The sequence below is a fragment of the Toxoplasma gondii genome, chromosome IX (assembly GCF_000006565.2).
Source record: "Toxoplasma gondii ME49 chromosome IX, whole genome shotgun sequence".
Lineage (NCBI taxonomy): Eukaryota > Apicomplexa > Conoidasida > Eucoccidiorida > Sarcocystidae > Toxoplasma > Toxoplasma gondii.
In genome coordinates this window covers 1,435,856-1,453,503 of record NC_031477.1, presented here as the reverse complement: position 1 = coordinate 1,453,503, position 17,648 = coordinate 1,435,856, and the positions used below count along the sequence as shown (strand labels likewise).

Sequence of the window (17,648 nt, the reverse complement as noted above, 5' to 3'; positions counted from 1 at the left end):
GGGGGATTCTGCGGCTTCCAAAGGTGTGTTTTGGAAGCAAAGCAGCGGCGATGGAAGAAGGGACCCAAACACACTCACGAAAAAACCGTTGGTTTTTCCCGGTGTGTCTGCCAGGCAAGCGAGCTTGATTTTGCAACTTGCAGAAGCGTGGGTAAGTCTCAAGACAAGCCGGGCCCCACGCACAGTGCGAGACTCAGTCTCCACCAGAAAAAAAGTAGCCATCTTGTCGACTTCCTAGACGATTTTTGAGATTTTTGTCTACTCTTTCCTCCTTCCACTAATCCAGCGTGTTAGACACAGCCGTGGAGAGGACCAGTCGACGTGGACGACGCCTCTTTTGCGAGCTCGTTCCACACGTTTTGTTTTTCCCGGGCTTCGCAGCTCACTCGGTGAAAAAGGATTTCTACCTCGATCCAGAGCGTCCACGAAAGGACCCGACCGTGGGAAACGAACAAAGGAAGCTCCGCTTTGCAGCCAAGTCAGTTCTCTGGATTGTAACTCGTTTCAATTTGCGTTATAGGAGGGAGGACTGCCTCGGCTTTGGCTGTGTGTGAGGGGGGAAGAAACCTGGGAGGAATTTGTACGTTTCCACCGAGTGAGTGCCTTGAAGCAGCACACACACTGGGCAGTAGTATCATTTGTAGACTCCGATGATCCGGGACAACGTTGCTGAAAATCCTTCCCGGTGGTGGCTGGCCACTTTTGCTGTGTATCAAGTGCCTTTGAGTAGACGAGTTTTCCCACAGATTCTCCCCAATTTGTCACGTAGCTTCTCGTACTTCATCAGACTAACCTCAAGAAACGAAGTGTGTTTCGAAACCACGGGCTGGACTAAAATGTTTCGACACGAAAACTATGCCACAACCGACATGCTCTAGAATCCGTCCGACTCGTGCCTGTTGCACGAGGTGGATGGAGGACTTTGAGTTCCTTCTGCGTGCAGTCTGTCTGCGTACTGCCGGGGAGACTTTCTTGAAGTTTGATGCATAGGTGTACACTTGCATGCAAAAGGCTGTTCAGAGAAAACACGGCTTTCACCAAACTGTGATGTGACTCTCGATAGTGTGAACAGTGCTTCCGCGACCGTGCTGCGGAATAATCTGTTCTGACCGGCTGGACTGCTACATGCATGCGAGATTCCAGTTCACGGGTATGAGTGTCCCTTACTCCGCTCGCTTAAGGAACTGCAAATGACGTACGCCATATCTGTCAAACGTCAGTGGAGCGACACTTTCCCCCGGAGGGGATAGAACCGGCCGAACACTGCACTGAAACGAAATTGCGGGGGTGATGTCTCTATGGAAAGCGCGTTTGGATTGTGTTTCTACTCGATGGGTGGACTACTGGCGCCCCTAGTCTAAGATGAGTTCGTTCTTGGGCCATCATTTATCAACAAGTTTTCCCGCCACAGTGCTTCTCCCAGCACGGCTGTTTCCTAGTGTTACCTTATTACTGCCCACAGCAGACGGATTCAGTCTACCTTCACGCGCATTATCGAGGGCACGGCGAGTGTGTTCGCACTTCAGAACAAATGACTTGAATGCGTAGACGACTTTCAGCGTCCTGGGAATGGTGAACGTCATCAGAGCGCTGCGCGCACCTTCCCTCTAATAATAGTTACGCGTGCAGGGTTCCATCTGAACTCCTGAAACGCGATTGCACATCAGCAAGTCGTAGGAAGGGTAGACCGTCGAGAAGACTCTCAAGTGCGTGGGACAGGTAAATTTTACACTCAAGCATGCGGCGGAAGGTAATGACATGTGAAGCCCAAGGTTCGAGAGTGTCTAGGACGGGGTGGGTTACACAGCACGCCCTTCCAGAAGCCATGCTTGCTTGACAAATTCTACCCTGCTTGTCTGTTGCACCGACACTCCTTGAAGGAATCTCGGACAGCCTAGGGCTTTCTTTCAAAGTCCCGTCTCCCTGGCTTTCAGTGAAGCGCAAAATATTCTCACACCCCCTCGTCGCGGGCAAAAAAACGGGGATGCGTTGCACCAATGCTCACGCAAAATGGAAGACGAAAAACTACACGGGGCAAGTAAACTGTTCGGCGAACCGGCTCACGGGAACACAACATACACAAACAACTGCTGTCCGCGGAATCGCTACGCGGGCCGCGGCAGCGGGTTCTCCGAATTCTTTTTTCTCCGACAGGTTCCTTTTGAGTACACACATAATCAAGCTTCCCTCTGTTCCGGTGTGACTCGCGTTCGCAAAGTTCGTCATTCGAAGCCACTAACGCCGGCCGCGAACAGTTCGATCAGAAAATATTCCGTCGCCACCCTCGCACAGCAGACTCCGTTTACCTCCACACCAGCACAAAAGCGTTCCCAGCGACGGATCGACAACAGTCCGCTCGCTCCCTCCGTCATGGTGTGTTCTCCACACGAATCGTTTTAGCATTATCTTTGTCTACTCCAGTCTGTTCTTCACATGTGCGCAAGCATCACAAATTCGAGAATTCCCGGACGGCCCCCCTCGCACTGTCGATCCATCTTGGGTTGTTCTGCATCCGTAAAAAAGTGGTGTCTGTTTTGATCTGAACACCACAACTTGGGCTCTCGTACGTGGAGAGACCTGTCTCCTCTCATCCGCGCCAGCCTCCCATGCTTGGGCGGGGTCCGAACGAGGGCCGAGGTCCGAAACCGGAGGCAGGTCCGAAGCTCGGGGACGGCGAAACTCCAGGGGGTCGCATACCCATCGACATTCCTGGCGGCGGCATGCCAGGAGGCATCATTCCAGGAGGCATTCCAGGTCCTCCAGGTGGACCCATCATGCCTAAACCCGCAGGACCTATTCCCGAGCCTCTCGGTCCGCGTACCCCTGGCGGCCCCATCATGGCGACGCCTGCCGGCATCATCATCGAGGGCGGCCTGGGGCTTCCCACCATTTGTTGGGGCCCCATGCCCGGCGGCACATTCGGCCCAAAGAATCCGTCGAAGGCGTCTCCGGCCTCCATCATGAGTCGCATTTGCGCCTGGTCCTTGAGTTTCTTCTCGTTGTACGAGTCAATCATTTCCGCGAAGAACGAGCCGACGCCGGCCACGACGTACAGGCCGCTGCTGATGAGTGTGAGGTACCAGGGCAGCCCGACTGCAGGGTACGGGAGTTGCTGCCCCGCGGTAATCATGCGCCAGCAAGTGTCCGTCTCCCAAATCCAGTAACCGAGACACCCGTAGCAGACGGCTCCAGCCAAGAACCAACAGCCCATCTGAAGGTAAGCTAGCTTTCCAAACATGAAAAACCAGCCGACGCCGATGAGGCCGAGCGCGCCGCCCACTGAGAGCGCGCCGAGGAGAATCGTGGAAATTGTGCTGATGCGCTTGTAACACGAAATGCGCGTGCTGATCGCGTCCTGACACTGAGGTGGGCACTGCGAGGCCCACGCCTGAAACTGCGCATTCGACTGCGTGGACTGCTGTCCTATCTGAATGGCTGCATTGCCGCGGGTTGTCACGTCTGAGACGCGCTGCGTCCAACTGATGTACGCTCCGCCCCCGTCGTAGACGATGTTGTACAAGCCGTAGTACGTCTCGCTAATCGACACCATCCGCTCTTTGCTACGAAACATATAGCGGTACTGAATGGCTGCCGCTTCACGCCAATTGCTCAAAATCATGCTGACTACGGAAAGCCCGGCTCCCGCCAGCACGCAAATGCACAACATGTACCATATCGACGAAGTCTGCTCAGGAATCTCTTCCTGTTGACGTCGCTTCTTCTTCTGACCGTACCCCATCCTGGGAAACGCTTCCGGAGAGGGAGAGGGGTTACCCGTTGGCGGGGGAAAGCGGACCACCGGCCATCAAAAAAACCAAACGCTTTGCTATGCGAACACCAGTGATGCTTGGAACCTGAGTGCGGCACACAGGAAAACACGCGCCGCGCGCTGCTGCCTCTTGTCGAGGCAGCACAAACCGCTACAGACTTGATACAAACCTAGAAAGATACGTGGTTCCTAAAACTGGTGATCGTTGTTTGTCATGCGGCAACCAAAAAACCAACCCTATTACCGTCTCAGTCTCGTAACAAGGACCGGTAAGATGCTCCGATGTAGCCAGTCAGCTGCTGCCTTGGCAGGGCTCACATGCCACCCATCGTGAAACGGCGGCGGAAATCAGGTTATGAGGAGACGACTCTTCTGCTGTAAGGGCTACGAGGCTGCTACAGCGGCACAAGAAAAACAGCCCTCGTTGACGCTCGTATTTACCACCTTTTTCCTTAGAGTGCCACTCGGATAACAACCTCGTTCATGAACGACTTGGTTGACTGGGCGACGATTCGAGCAGTGTCCAGCCAGGCTTAGCATGCGTCATCACTCACAAGCAGCAAGCTTATGGACGAAGGGAGCGCCAAAAAGAGATGCAGCCAAGAATCACGAAGTTCCCACGATTCAAATGCAGCACAAAATATTGCAGTCTGCCACTCCCCTCCAACGCGGCCGCAAGCGGAAGGAAAGCCACACACTCGAGAGTTCGCGCGCCCGAGGTGGTGTCCGGGTTACACCCTGCGCGCGGCAGAACAAAAGAGTACAGATCTCACGAAACTACAAACAGAACCAGTCGTGTAGCGTTCTTGAAAAATACAGAAAAATGTGGAACTTGCCCCACCACGTGCAACTGTTGTTGCGACGCGACACGGGTGGCGCGGAGAAGGCTCGACCGTTGACTTAGCCAGCAGAGACGAGCTGCATCAAGGAGCGAGCTGGTTCGCGAAAGCCAACGCACGGAAAATTAGTGAAAAGGCATTTCCTTCATGGCGCAGCAGCCACAGTTCTCGTGCCACAGAGTCTTCGCTTTGTGGAATTTCCAGAACAGGACACTTTCCTCCTGCTCACTGGCTAACTCGCCAGCCGACTGCTGCTACCCAGCGCGAGGAAACCGTGAACTACATTGGCGATGCATTTCCAGGGCACCGATGCTACACACATTTGCATGCCTTGAAAGCAACGGGACGCTGCCACCTTTTGTTGTCTTCCACGCTCAGCGAACTTTCTCCTTGGAGGACACGCGCACATGTACACTCATATCTGCAGGAAGTTGCCAGAAAAACAGGAGGCAGGGAGCTACCTGGGCAAAACTCTCATGCATGAGGTGTGACGGCTTTTTTAACTCGCAAGGGTGATACGAGTCGTGGGTCCTGTTTCGGGCCTTTCGAGCGATAGCGTAAACTGCATGAAGCAAATGCAGACAAAAATTGCGAAGTTGGTGTCAGGCATAACACCGAGGCGGAAAGGCCGTCCGCCGTCGTTGTTTCCGACCTGCCCACTGAGCCAAATTCCGCTCGGAACTGGGAGAGACAGAACAGTCGGAGAATTGCAGCTGGCGACGCTGACAAGGGACACAGCACTGAACATTTTGCGAGGGAACCTTTGACACGTTTACCCCTTGTTGTACGGTAGAGGGGGTAAGCGTGCACTGTACTCTGGTCCTCCAAAGTGATGAGGCGAAATGCAACTGTTGTATCACCGGCACGGCTAGGTCTGCCTAGTGCCACAAGAGGATAGAGGAAATTCACACTCATGTTCGGCGTTTGCTGATAAAGAGCTGCTTTCAGAGGACTCCGTCCACACCACTAGTCTTCGGGAATTAAGGGATATATCAGCTGCAAATAACGCAAAGAGAGTGATTCGAACGGCAGGCCACGAAGTGGAGGATGCTGCCTACGCAAAACGCCCCGTTGTTGAGCTGGAATAGACAAGTGAATTACTCTGTGCACATCGTGTCAGGAACTTTTCGCTAGCTGCAGTCTGTTTTTCGATGTCTTGCTCTAAAAGGGTGAAGTGCTTTAGATTCAGAAGAACCATGGAAGGGGAGCCCCTCCATAGCACACGCACACTAGTTCTGGAACGTCAAGCGAAACCCTCAACTGTCTTTGCCACAGGTGGCCACATCAGATCCTACTGCGTCTCTACGTATTTTCCCTTATGTATTGTTCAACAAGTTCCGTTTTATATCTTAATGCAGTTGCCACAGGTCTTGGGCATGCAGCGCTGTCGCGGTACCACTTGCCCTCATGGCGACAATCACCAAGCCAACGACGAAAATGCTGGGAGCCATGGGGTAGGCAACGGGGACCGGATCTGCTCCTTGTGACCCATTGTAAGTGAAGCAAAACCATATGAAAACAGGTAAGGGGAACGCTGATAAATTCGTATGTCTACGACTTTAGCCAGCGGCCAAATGGATGCGGGGTTCAGACTGGTCCCGCAACTTTCTTCAGCAAGCCCTGCGGTTTCGACAAATCTTGCGAAGCTTGACGGTGCTAGTCCTTCCTTTCCATCGATGTACAGGGACACATGAGAGTAGAGCAGCTCATGGGGTCCCTCGCATCTGAGATGATATCTGAAAACAGCGGTTGTCCTGTAAGTATATCGAGTTTTCGTTTGAGGATTTTTCCCTCTCAGTAGCTACCAGTGACGAAGCACATGATGGGCGTGACATATATTGCCTTTCAAAAGTCGATGACGCGGTGTTCCTCACTGCTACGCAGACGTGCAATAAAACCGCCAGCTCTACGCGGGCTTCTGTTTCTCAAACCGAGAATCGACACGCACGGCGAATTACCGTTCTCTCAAGGATGAAACTGAAGCTCGGACACGCACTGAGCACTCTGAAAAACAAGATTGATACCCAGCGCATTCTTTCTCTTTAATTCTTTCTACGGAAGCGTAGTGCTATAGAGTGACTCATCGGTGTTCGTTTCCGAGTCGAGGGTTGCCGTCAAATTTCTCTTTCTCAGGGTAATGGCGTAGACCACCGAGCGAAGCAAGTGTGTATCGTATGACTTGGCTGAAGACAGCGGAAGTCCGCTTTTTATGTCCGTCTTCTTTTTCTCCACAGTACTCCATGTATCAACCGGTGTCTGTTCGCGGCAAGCGCCGGATCGTTCTTCGGTTCCACACTTCTCTCCGTTATCTCCAGTTTCCTCTCTGGACACACACTCCGCTTCAGAAACTCTGATTCCTTCTCCAATCGCTTGCCCCTGCCGAGGGCCCTGGTCCTTTCGGTCAACGCGTAATTCTCTGCTCTCCCCCGGTGCTTCCCGTAAATGAAGCGCTGGAGCTCCGTTTTGATCGCTTTCACCCACGCCATTGTCTGCATCAGCGCCATTCGTCACAGTCCTCTCGACTCGACCACCGTCGCTTAACCCCAGAGAGGTTTCCAGAGACTGCTCGTCGAGCGAAGACCTCGGCGCATCACTCCGAGGAGAACGGGGCACGGAGACCCGCGCTACACACACAACTGAGCAAGAACGCATGTCGATGAGCGTCAGTTAGACTCTCTGTGGACCCTTCAGGCACTTTTGGCCTTGCATGCAGCACCCGTAGGCATATGCGAGAAACGCATCTGAGCACAAGCGGGGGAAACGAGCTTTCGGTGATTCTTTTCTGCAGGATTCTGACATGCGGAGGAAACGAGAAAGTCAGACCTGTGTCAGGCCGACGCGTTTTTTCAGAAAGGCTGACAAGCCCGGTAGGACCCACACCGTCGAATGAGAGAACACTTACCTCGCGCTAATCGAAAGAAACGCCTTGCGATCTGAAGTGTCTGCCACTGCTGGAGAAAGCAAACAAGAGGCGCAAACCCAGAGACACCTTGGCGCACTGTGAAATGCGATGCGGAAAAAATTCTGAGCTTGTCCTTGCTCTGCCAGCAGATCGCGTGAAGGCTAACCGGGACACGTGACGTTTCTTTTACTTTTAGTCGCAAAGACCCCTGGTCACAGAGAGAGGCTCTCTAGTTCCAGAAAAACCCACAGGAACGAGCTGTAAAAGGTCTGGTGGCATTCGCACTCTCGAATTCTGTAGCACGAGACGGCCACGGCATTCAACCAGCCGGAAGGTACTGTGTCCAGCAGATGGCTTTGTGACAGAACTTCAAGGATCACCGCGACTGCTAAGATTTCTCTATGAAACCTACGCGGATGGCAGCATTTCTCTCGTGTCTTTGCGTCGCCTCGCTGTCCTCTGAGTTCTCTCCTGGTTTTCCGACTTTGCTCGCCAGCAACTGTGTCGCGTCTGTTTCGTTCCCTGTCGATTCCTGGGGGCTCGGCGTTTCGCCGCGGTGCCCAGAAAGGGCTACGTTCACAAGGTTTGCTACAGCGACAGCGGGACTGAGCGCTACAGTGTCTTCCCGAAGAATGTCCCAGTACTGCCCGCAAGAACACTGGTTTCGTGAGAGCAAACAACGCCTGGTCCTGTGTGTTGCCTCATCAGCTTCACAGACGGCATGTGTCAGTGGTGGCACCGCCTCCTGCAAGGAGTTCAACTCTTGCTCCATGACCCTTCCGCCGCCTTGCTGGCTCCTGTCAGCGACAGCGTGCGGATCTCGGTCGTTTTTTGTGCTGTTTCGTAGCGAATCGAGGCCGGAGTTTCCGACCCCGTACATCGAGCAGAGTGCGCAAGCGAGATACTTGACAGCTTTAGAAGAAGAGTGTGTTATCAGCAGAAGGCAACCCTTGGGGTCCAGCACTCGTCCCGTTTCTTGCAGGACAGAACGGATGCGCGCCGCCGTCTCCGCGTCTGAGCCAGTCTTTCCATCTCTGCTTGCTACCGCGTCGAGGAGCCCTGGACACCGTACAAACAGTAAATTCCCGACATAAAATGCACGTTCGTCTTCTGGTGCGTTGTGTCGAGAAAGCCAAGCATAAGCGAACCCCAGGTGTCTCCGGCATCTGCCTGTGCTGAAGTACCACTTCAGGTGGATTCCACCAACAGTCTGCCGACTCGGCAACGACCAACATACACACAGCTTCGCCCCTCTCGCAGGCTGGGAATCTGCTGAATTTCCTTCTTGCCACTTCCGCCCCGACACTCATCGTGGCTTCCGGCCTACCTTTATCGATGACGAGATCTACGGACCCGGTTCGCAGCGGCAAGGCTCTTGCATCCGCTTCTAACCAGACCTGCCCTCGGCCGGCGTTTGGTCCTCTCCGTGTCTCGCTGTCGCTCTCGAAACTGTGCAGGAGATGGGAAGGAGGCTGAACCCCGGCCGTCGACTTTGTCTTGCTCGGAAATTCGCCCGACGCCGCAGGGGTTGCTTGCCCCCAGGAAGGCAGCTGGGTCTGTGAAGCTGAAGCAGATGCTTTGAAGAGCTCGCCATCCCTGCAACCGTCAGGTGAAACTCCATTTCCTGCAGTCGCTTGGAACGACGGACACCCTAAAGAAAGGGGAAAACGAGCGCGGTGTCTGAGTTGCTCCAGAGGCTTCCTGCAGAAGTCGATGTTCAACACGAGGGGGAAGCGACCGTGTTCTTCGAGGTCCAGTGATAGACACGAGGTCCCGCAGCCGAGCTGGAGAAGCGGATTCGGGGAACAAAGGCAGAAAGAGCTGAGTCATAAACGGCGGACTTGCAGGGAGTCTTTCGTTAGGAAATGCGTATCGGAGCAAACACGCCGCCGCCGCAAAGGGATATGGAAAATCAGAAGAGACAACATGTGCTGCGTCACATGTAGAACGGAAAGAAAAGGCAAATCAGCGAAAACACCAGGAGGCTCTTTTCTTACCATCACGGTGACAGCTGGGCGATACGAACCCGCGGAGTCTCCTGGATGAATGCGCTGCTTCAGATGCGTCTGCCACTGGCTTGCCGAGTTCACTTCCGAATCACACTTAGGCAACTCGGTTGCAGATTGGTCGCCGTGGAAAACGGTCAATCTGTGGCCTTGGGAAAAACCGCCCGCCTCGCTTGACCCTCCTTCGCTTCGGTGGTCAGGTCTGCTTTTCACGGAGCAGGAGTCTCCGCAAGAAGGTGTTGTTTCCGTACTCTCAGAGACTTCGCGCACCGACCGTCTTTGAGAGTTGGACCAGTCTTCACCGACTGCACAGCAGTTCAGATCCAGGTCTCTTTCCCTGTTTTCTCGACAGCGGCCTTGCTGCTCACGAAGCACCGGGAGAACCGTGTCGAACACCACGAATGCCAGTTGCTTCCAACCTGCGTACCATTCAAAGAAACTCTCCGTCTTTTCAAAGCGCCTCTCCCAGTACGCTTTTGAGGCGTACGGCCTGTTCGGTTTGGCGCTTTGCTGAAGAGCGGAGTCACTTGCGAAAGGACCGTTGTCCGGTTGACAAGGTGACGCGTCCGAGGAGGCTTTCATTGCTGCGGTTCAGCGGCTTCTCTTCTGAACTCCGCAACCAGCAAGTGGCTGTGTCGCTGTGATTCCTGGCCCGAGAGGCTCGATTGACTCTGCCTGTGGTAGGCTCAGAAACGCCTCACGCCCACTGGAAAGCAGCGCAGACACCGAGGGAGGGTCTCACGGGCGAAATCGCTTAGAACGCGAAAAACGGAATCTGCTTCTTGAAACTGCCAGCGGAAACCAGAGTTCAGCCGTCGCTCCCAACAAAATCAACTGTGGGAATGCGTCAAAACGGAAGCAAGGGAAAACCTGTTCTCTGCATTCCGTCTGCAGCTTGTTCTTCGATTCGAGGGCGACAGACACTTTCGATGAACCTCATCGCGTCCGGACTCTCACGCTGCCGACTGTTGTCATTATCTGCGTCCAGAAACCGGAGGCGCTCAACTTGACTAAAGCTATTCTGCCTTTATTGGAACTGGCCGCTTCTGCCCTTCGGACTCGTGTCTTCTGCCTCGGTGACGTTTCTCGCAGAGGTATGACACTCAAGAGGGGTCCTCAGCAGCGTCTCGCGCACAGAAAGCCGCGCGCATCTACCGTGTTTGACAGATTTGGCCTCGAATGTGGTTTGTCTGCCTTAAGCCTTCAAAGGCTTCACCTTACACCCATTTTTGCCGACTCTTTCTTCCGGTTGTCCGTTATGAACATCCGCTGCAGAACCTGTGCACTTGGTGGAGCCTGCTACGTCCTTGATCGTTTGTTCACGGATTTTCCCGTCGCAGAGACAAGTAGTTCGCCTCAGTCGTCTTCGCGCATGGAGAACGTTTGCGTATGCGCAGGGTAAGTGCATTTTCCGGTCTTCCGAGCTACGAAATACTTAGAAAGTCGCTTGGTGTCATCAGCCTGCACGAAGCTGTCGCGCTGCAAGGAAACGGCATGCAGTTCGTGTGAAGTCGCCGTTTTTTCTTCGTGCATGCGCTCGCTGTCGGCAAACTTCTCAATACCTGTCGTGCCGATGTTCAGCCCGTTTCCTCTCCCCGTTGTTTCCGTGCACTGCCGCGTTTTCGTCCCGTCTGGCTTGTTTCCTCGGTCTCGGGCTCTCAATCCATGGAGGGAAATTCGATTCTTGACGTAAGTCCGCAACGAACAAGAGAACTGGAGCTCTCCGGAGCGGCGACTGTTGCGGTCCTGCCTTTCGTTTGTACTTGTAAGTCTCGGCTTGTGTGCATCTTTCAGACTGTCTGGAAGCCCCAGCGCTGCAGAAGGATCCGATCTCTGCGTAACCAGGCAGGGCAAAAGGGAAGACATGTCCCAAGGGCGGATCTACGCCTCTCTCTCGCGTCGCGATTCAGGAGAAGTCTCTCCATATTTACTAGAAACCATTTCAGTCATGGACTGACTCCTCAGCAGCCGACGTGGAGGCACTGCTCCTGTTCGGATAGAACTCCTCTTCTCTGCCCTCTCGTCCCCAGCGTTCCTTCCGACCGCACAACGTCCTGAGCTTCGATCTTCACCCCTCCAGTTTAACTCCGTCAACTTTTGCCTGAGATCGTTCGCGTCCTTGAGCGCATCTTCGTCAACAATGCACAGTTTGAAGGGGAGACAGTGAGGTGGCGGCTCTAGGGACGGGGACGCAGTGTAGACGAGGTTTCTTGGGTCGCCCAGGCGAGTCTTCTGCTCACAATGGGCCGGCGCAGCACCCAAGTTCACCAGCGCCAGCCGTCCAAGAAGGCGACAGCTGCCAAGCCTGCGCGCCGCGGCGTCAAGTGCAGGCGCGCCGCCGTCGCGGCTTCACGAGCGCGGAAGGCAGCACAGGAGAGGCGGGACTTGGAGCTGGCGAAGACTGCGGAAAAAAACCTCGCAGAAGGTTCGCTGTCTCTCCTGGAGAAGTGGCGGAGAAGCGTGAGTCGGACGGGGCCTTGCTGCGCGGAGTTCCTCTGCGAGCCTGGCGGTCGACGGAAACTGCGCACAGCTCCGTGGAGGAACTTGCAGCAGCTTCGACGCGTAGCGCTTCTGCTTCTCCATGTAGCGTCAGGGAGCTCGCGGAACGAAACCGAGAACGCGGGCGTTCTGGGGCGCATGCGCAGGGGAGGTTCTCCGGACGGAGCTGGGGTGCCGACCAGTGCACAGAGAGACACATGCAGAGAGGACGGTTGCGGAAATGCAGCTCGCGGCGCCGATTTGCCAGACTCGGCAACGCTGAAGCTGGCCTCTGTCCGCGCGTCCTGGGAAGAAGCCGCGATGCACATCGGCGCCTGGAGGCTTCGAGATCGGAGACTTCCAGTGCCTGTCGAGGTCACGGGGGTCTTGCTGGATGTCCTTCTGCGGGATCCGCTTCTGGGCTGTGCTTCTTCTCACCCTGTAGATTCTTCCTCGTCTTTCGAGCTCGCCGCCTCCGGTGCCGCGCGGCGCATGCAAACCTTTCTCTCCGGACCCGCATTAAGGCTCGCCTATGCCATGAGCATCGTGCGTACGGTGAATCGCCTCGTCGACGCCGTGGGGACGCGCGCCCTCTCGCGGTCGGTCGCGGCCGTTGCCGCGGAACTCGGCCTTCATCAAGAGCTCGTTCAGATGCGCCATGATGCGACGCACCAAAGTCTCCCTGCGCTCTCCCTGCTTCGCGAAGGCGCCCTGACTGCTCTCGATCACCTTTGCCGCCTCTGGTGGAGCCCCCAGCTGGACCGCCTCGACCAACTGCTGGGAGCGACAGACAGCGCCCCCACCGGTGGCGTGTACGTACACCTCGCGACCGCCTGGCTGGCGACTGCCGCGGCGCTCGTCAGGGCCAGCAAGCCTCTCCCCGTCGTGCTGCAGCGCGCGAATCGAGAGGCTCGAAGGCGAGCCTCGTCTGTGGAAGCTGCTATGGACAACCAGCTCGCAGATGCCGCTCGGGACCCCCTTGCCGACGCCACACTCCGCGCCGCCACCCGAGGTGTGCGTACACCCGGCGACATGGCCGAGGCGCTCGTGGCGAGTCTCGAGCGGAGAGCGTCTCGGTTCGGACGTGTGGTGAAGCGATGGAGAGTTCGGAGCGCCAAGCGACTACCGGAAACTCCTCGTGCGTCGCTGTCACTTCTTCCACCTGCTTCGCGAACAGGCGGTGATTCTGTCTCGCCGCTGTCTGACGATGACGCTGGTTTGGCTGCGGCAGCTTCGGGAGGTTCCTCGCAGACTCGTGAGTCCGAGGAGGGTGGCTGTGAAGAGAAGCGCATCCCGCCGCCATCGAAGCAGAGCGCCAGACGGTGGAGGCAACGCGACATCCTCGCAGAGACGAAGAGCCGACAAAGACTCGGGAAACGGCACGAAACGGAGCTGCTCGAGTGGGCAACTGAAGACGGCGGCGTTGGCCGCGCGGGCTGGGGTGTACGTACACTGCTTCAGCAGCAGGTGTTCGAGGCAGACGTCTACGAAGAAGTCGCCGTTTCTTTTTGCGTTGAGGGTCTCATGGCCACCTTCGATGCTGCGTCCTACCCTGTGCTTCAGCTCTTCTTTCTCCAGCTTCTGCCGCTCCTCTCGCCAGCGTTCGCCGTCGACTGTCTTTCCCGCTTCTTTCTGCTTCTCCTGCACGGAGATCCTCTCTGCTTCGACTCCGACAAAGAGGAAACTGCATCTGTCTGTGCTTCGTCTCATCACGCGTTTCTCCGCTCTAGCCTCTCTTCGGGGCTGTCTCCGATGAACAAGTCGACGCCGACAGACTCTTCTCAAACACAAGCCTGCGCCAAAGACAATCTTCAGACGCCTCTCTCGACTTTGTCTCCTTCCTCGCCATTCGGTTGTTCGTCTTCTCCTTCCTCTCCTCCTTCTTCTTCTCCTTCATCTTCACCTTCTTCTTCTTCACCTTCGTCTTCACCGTCTTCCTCCTCTTCCTGTTCTGCCTCTGCTTCTTCTTCTCCTTCATCTTCTGCGTCTCCGTCGTCTGATTCTGACTTGTTTGCTTCCTCTGCCGGGGTGGCGCCTGAGTCGCCTCCAGCGGGGGAGAGTTCGTCGCAGCCTGAGCGCGTTGTCGACCATCATGACTGCGGAGAAAAGAACTCTTATCCGCTGCGCGGAGGCGGTGGATCTCGACTGTCGGGAGACCCCAGCGAAGAGGTGCGAAGCCAGGCTGACGCGTCCGCGCGGCGAGTGAGGCTGTGGCAGCAGCTGCTTCTCCCTTGTTCAGCAGGCGGCTCTCGGAAACGGGAGAGGGGAGGCGGTGGGTCGTCTCCTCAGCTGGAGTGCAGTTCGGAAGGTTCACGGATCCGCGCGGAGAAAGTATTCTCTGGGAAGAACGAACGCGCAGAAGACTCGGACCCTCAGGCTGCGCGGTGGAGATCCCACTTGGGAACCTGCACAGGACAGAACGGTGGAGACTCTGCACGTTGCGCGCGGTGTATGTACACCTCAATGACTCGCAATCTGCTGTCGTGGCTGCCACTCTTCGCCGGGACGTTCATGCAACCGTTTTCGCTCCCGCGGTTATCCTCCACTTCTTCTGGTGCTTCCGTCTCGCAGCGAAGGAGAGACAGAGATCAGGAGGGGAAACGCGACGAAGGAGAGGAAGAAGAGGACGAAGGAGAAAGCGAAGACGACGAGAGAGGAGAAAGGGAAGGCGAAGGAGAAAGCGAAGACGACGAGAGAGGAGAAAGGGAAGACGAAGGAGAAAGCGAAGACGACGAGAGAGGAGAAAGGGAAGACGAAGGAGAAAGCGAAGACGACGAGGGAGGAAGAGACCAAGAGAGAGGAAAAGAAGAAGAACAAGATGAAGAGGGAGGAGATGTCGAGGAGGGAGGAGAAGGTGCAGACGAAGAAGATGAGAGAGACGGAGAAGACGAGGAGGAAGAAGAGTGCGAAGCGGGAGAAGAGGAAGGAAGAGAAGATGAGGAGAGAGAGACAGGGGAGTCGAGCGAAGGAGAGGAAGAGATAGTAGACGTGGATCCGTTAGGAAGTTTGACAACGGGTGTCTCTTCTCTGGGCGTGATGGCTGTGCTCCACCACTACGCACATTACTACTTCCTTTTTGAGGAGGAAGCGTCGCTTGCTCTCCAAACTGGCAGAGAGGCCGAGAACGAGTCCTCTCTTTCAGCGCGTCGAGCCTCTCCGTGCTTCTCTCCTCGCGTCTTCTCAGCTGGCGTTTCTGGACTGCGCGAGGAGGCAGGCTCTTCGGGACAGAACTCGGACAAAGACGAGGAAGAAGGCCTTCCACGTCTTCTGCGTGACTCGTCAAGACGCGACTCGAGCGGCCGCTCTCCGGTGGTGGGGTCGAGCGACGTGGGTTGGTCCGCGGAACCTCCGAGTGGCTTGCGGCCGCCTCGCTCGGCCGCGCTCGCGCCTGCTGCCGACCCAGAGAAGAACCGCGCGTTTAGGCAACGCGAATGCTTGCTCGGGCGTCTCGTCGTCGCGGCGCAACAGCGCTTGGCCTCGGCGTGGAGCCTTGTAGGGCCGACAGCAATTCTTCACTGTTCAGCGTTTCTTCGTTTTTATCGGGCGTCTCGGCAGCGGAAAAGCCTCGGCGAGGCATTCCAGGGGGCGGCCAACGCAGAGAAAACGAAAAGTCGAGAAAGCAGGAGCGATGACGCAGCGAAGCGCCTCTGCAACTTCGACAGATCGCTCGCGGATTGGCGCAGAACGCAGACTCCGTCGGCGACGGCCCAGACGCCCCAGACTGGCGCTTTCTCTGTTAAGTCTGCTTCCAGTCTTGGAGCCTCGCATGCGTCTTCGCCCTCTGTCGGTTGTTCAGCAGTCCCTGCCGCTGGGTCGGCGTCTCCTCCAGGTTCTTCCGGGTCGTCGTCCGATGAACTGTCTCCCTCTGCTTCGCGTCCTCTTTCTTCTCTTTCTTCTTCGACTTCTTCCCTTCCTCCTTGTTCCCCGTGGTTGCGGGAGCTTCGCCTGAGGACGGTTGCGGCGATCGCCGCTGCGCTGGGCCGTGTGAACTCGGTACTTTCCTCGGCTCTGCAGAAGAGAAATGTCTCCCTCTTTCGTCTCGCCGTACTTCTCCTCGCGTCCGGCGCAGCGGAGGATCCCGAGCTCCAACTTGGAGAGGCCGAGCAGGAAACGCGACTTGTGCGTTCGACTCGAGAGACAGAGACACCCTGGAGAAGCCGGAGCGAGTGGGGGAGCGCATGCGCCTCTGCAGCGTCCCCAGACGAATGGGGAGACACCAGCGTCGGCGACGCCTGCGGAGGAAAGACAGTCGAGAAAGGAGAGGCGGAGCGCTGCGCAGTGGAGTTCGTGGACTCCAGCGAAGAGGAGGAAGTCGCTGCAGAGACACCGTACTGTATGTACACCGGAGGGTCGGGCTGGAGTCGGGAGGCGTTTTGCATGCGCTTCGACTCCGACAGTGAGGAAGACGAAGGAGGAGAAGATGGAAGTTCGAGAGCGACAGAGAGACCGTTGAGAGCAGACAGAGTCTTGTCAGTTCTGCAGTTCCTCACGCGAGTGCCACCGAGCTGTTGCGACCTGCCTCCTCGGCGGGAAGAGGAGGAAAGACCCGCGCCGCGGAGCGAAGAAAGAGAAGAAGCTGAAGAAGGAGCAGAGGGAAGGATGCCGGACGAAGGGGAGTTGAGGCGCATGCAGATGCGTTTGAGTGGAAAGCGCGCGCGCGAGGCCGAGGTCGAAGTCCGAGAAACTGGCCTGCTGAAGGACCTGAGACAGACACTTGGAGAGCGTCTGAAGAAGAAGAGGAGGCGCAGAGCGAGGGGGCGACAAGGCAAGCGCGCAGTGGAGCCTGCGGTGGAGGCGGAGCCTGCGGTTTTCGGCCGAGAGAAGGAAGATGAGGAAGAGGAATGTCGTTCCTCATACGCTGGCGACGGTGAAGAACGCGAGGTGTCAGGGACGGAGGCAACAACGCCTGCATCGGTCGACTCGGTCGTCTTCTTCGACTTGCATTTGGCGCAGTAACCACCGTCTGTCTGCGCCTGAGAGAGCCGCTACGAAGCACAGCACTGCTCGCGTTTTGCGGGGGGAGACAGGGAGCCTGAGAGGGACTCCAGTTCTGCGACGCATGCAGAGTCGCTGCTACGCAGTTGAGGGCTGGTGAGGGGAGGCGCGTTTTCAGCTGACATGGAAATTGCAATTTCTCAACCGTGCACTGCCGATCCTCCCGTTCACTCGGCTAGGCAGAGCTAAACGTCTTTGAGACGAAGAGAAGAGAGACACCAGTGTAGCTGAGAAGATGTAAAAACCGAGAGGCGAAGACGATCGTCAACGTCTCTGGAGGGTGTACTGACATTTCACTTACAGCCACAACGAAAAACTGAGAGCGGAAACCAGAGAGCCTTTTGCACAGCCAAGGCATGAGAGCCTCTCTTCTAAACACTTGTTCGTCGTCTTTACAGGTCTTACGCGAGTACTTTGTCTCCCCCGATTTTTACAAAAGTACACATTTGTGGTAGCCTATACTTTCTCCATTTGTTTAGCGAACCATGGCGACTGCAGGACCTCGTCTGCTATAGGCTCGTAGCAACTCTTGAAGCCCTTCAGAATAAAGAAAAGAGCCGCCGAGTTGCTCAAAACTGAGTCAGCACAGCTGTCCAAGAATGCGAAGCGTCGAATCTCTTGCGGAGAAACGCTGAGTTCCCAAAGAAGCCGCAGGAGCG

At 56.1% G+C, this 17,648-nt stretch overlaps 3 protein-coding genes across 3 annotated transcripts; 1 reads left to right on the top strand and 2 right to left on the bottom strand.

Annotated features, from left to right (window-relative positions):
- Positions 1–1,306: 1,306 nt before the first annotated feature.
- Positions 1,307–4,805, bottom strand: TGME49_265790 (hypothetical protein). Its single transcript, XM_002368647.2, has one exon. The coding sequence runs from the start codon at positions 3,737–3,739 to the stop codon at positions 2,588–2,590; it is 1,152 nt and encodes a 383-aa protein (XP_002368688.1). The 5' UTR covers positions 3,740–4,805; the 3' UTR covers positions 1,307–2,587.
- Positions 4,806–6,174: 1,369 nt separating this feature from the next.
- Positions 6,175–10,945, bottom strand: TGME49_265810 (hypothetical protein). The gene is made up of 4 exons (XM_018781410.1): positions 9,508–10,945; positions 8,838–9,294; positions 7,923–8,569; positions 6,175–7,559 (listed from the first exon to the last, which is right to left on the bottom strand). The coding sequence occupies exons 1-4, from the start codon at positions 10,096–10,098 to the stop codon at positions 7,455–7,457; spliced, it is 1,800 nt and encodes a 599-aa protein (XP_018636291.1). The 5' UTR covers positions 10,099–10,945; the 3' UTR covers positions 6,175–7,454.
- An 812-nt stretch (positions 10,946–11,757) lies between these two features.
- On the top strand, positions 11,758–17,122 carry TGME49_265820 (Las1 family protein; the record flags this gene model as incomplete). The annotated part of the gene is made up of 1 exon (XM_002368650.1): positions 11,758–17,122. One exon carries the CDS (start codon positions 11,758–11,760, stop codon positions 16,948–16,950), a length of 5,193 nt encoding a protein of 1,730 aa, XP_002368691.1. The 3' UTR covers positions 16,951–17,122.
- Between the last annotated feature and the right edge of the window lie 526 nt (positions 17,123–17,648).

What these genes read in the sequence shown, in the direction of transcription:
- TGME49_265790 (XM_002368647.2), bottom strand. Translation starts at nt 3,739, where the DNA reads ATGGGGTACGGTCAGAAGAAGAAGCGACGTCAACAGGAAGAGATTCCT.
- TGME49_265810 (XM_018781410.1), bottom strand. Translation starts at nt 10,098, where the DNA reads ATGAAAGCCTCCTCGGACGCGTCACCTTGTCAACCGGACAACGGTCCT. An exon ending in GCCCAGCTGTCACCGTGATG is followed by an intron (nt 9,295 to 9,507) that starts GTAAGAAAAGAG and finishes CCGCTTCTCCAG; the next exon opens with CTCGGCTGCGGGACCTCGTG. An exon ending in AGATCTCGTCATCGATAAAG is followed by an intron (nt 8,570 to 8,837) that starts GTAGGCCGGAAG and finishes TACGGTGTCCAG; the next exon opens with GGCTCCTCGACGCGGTAGCA.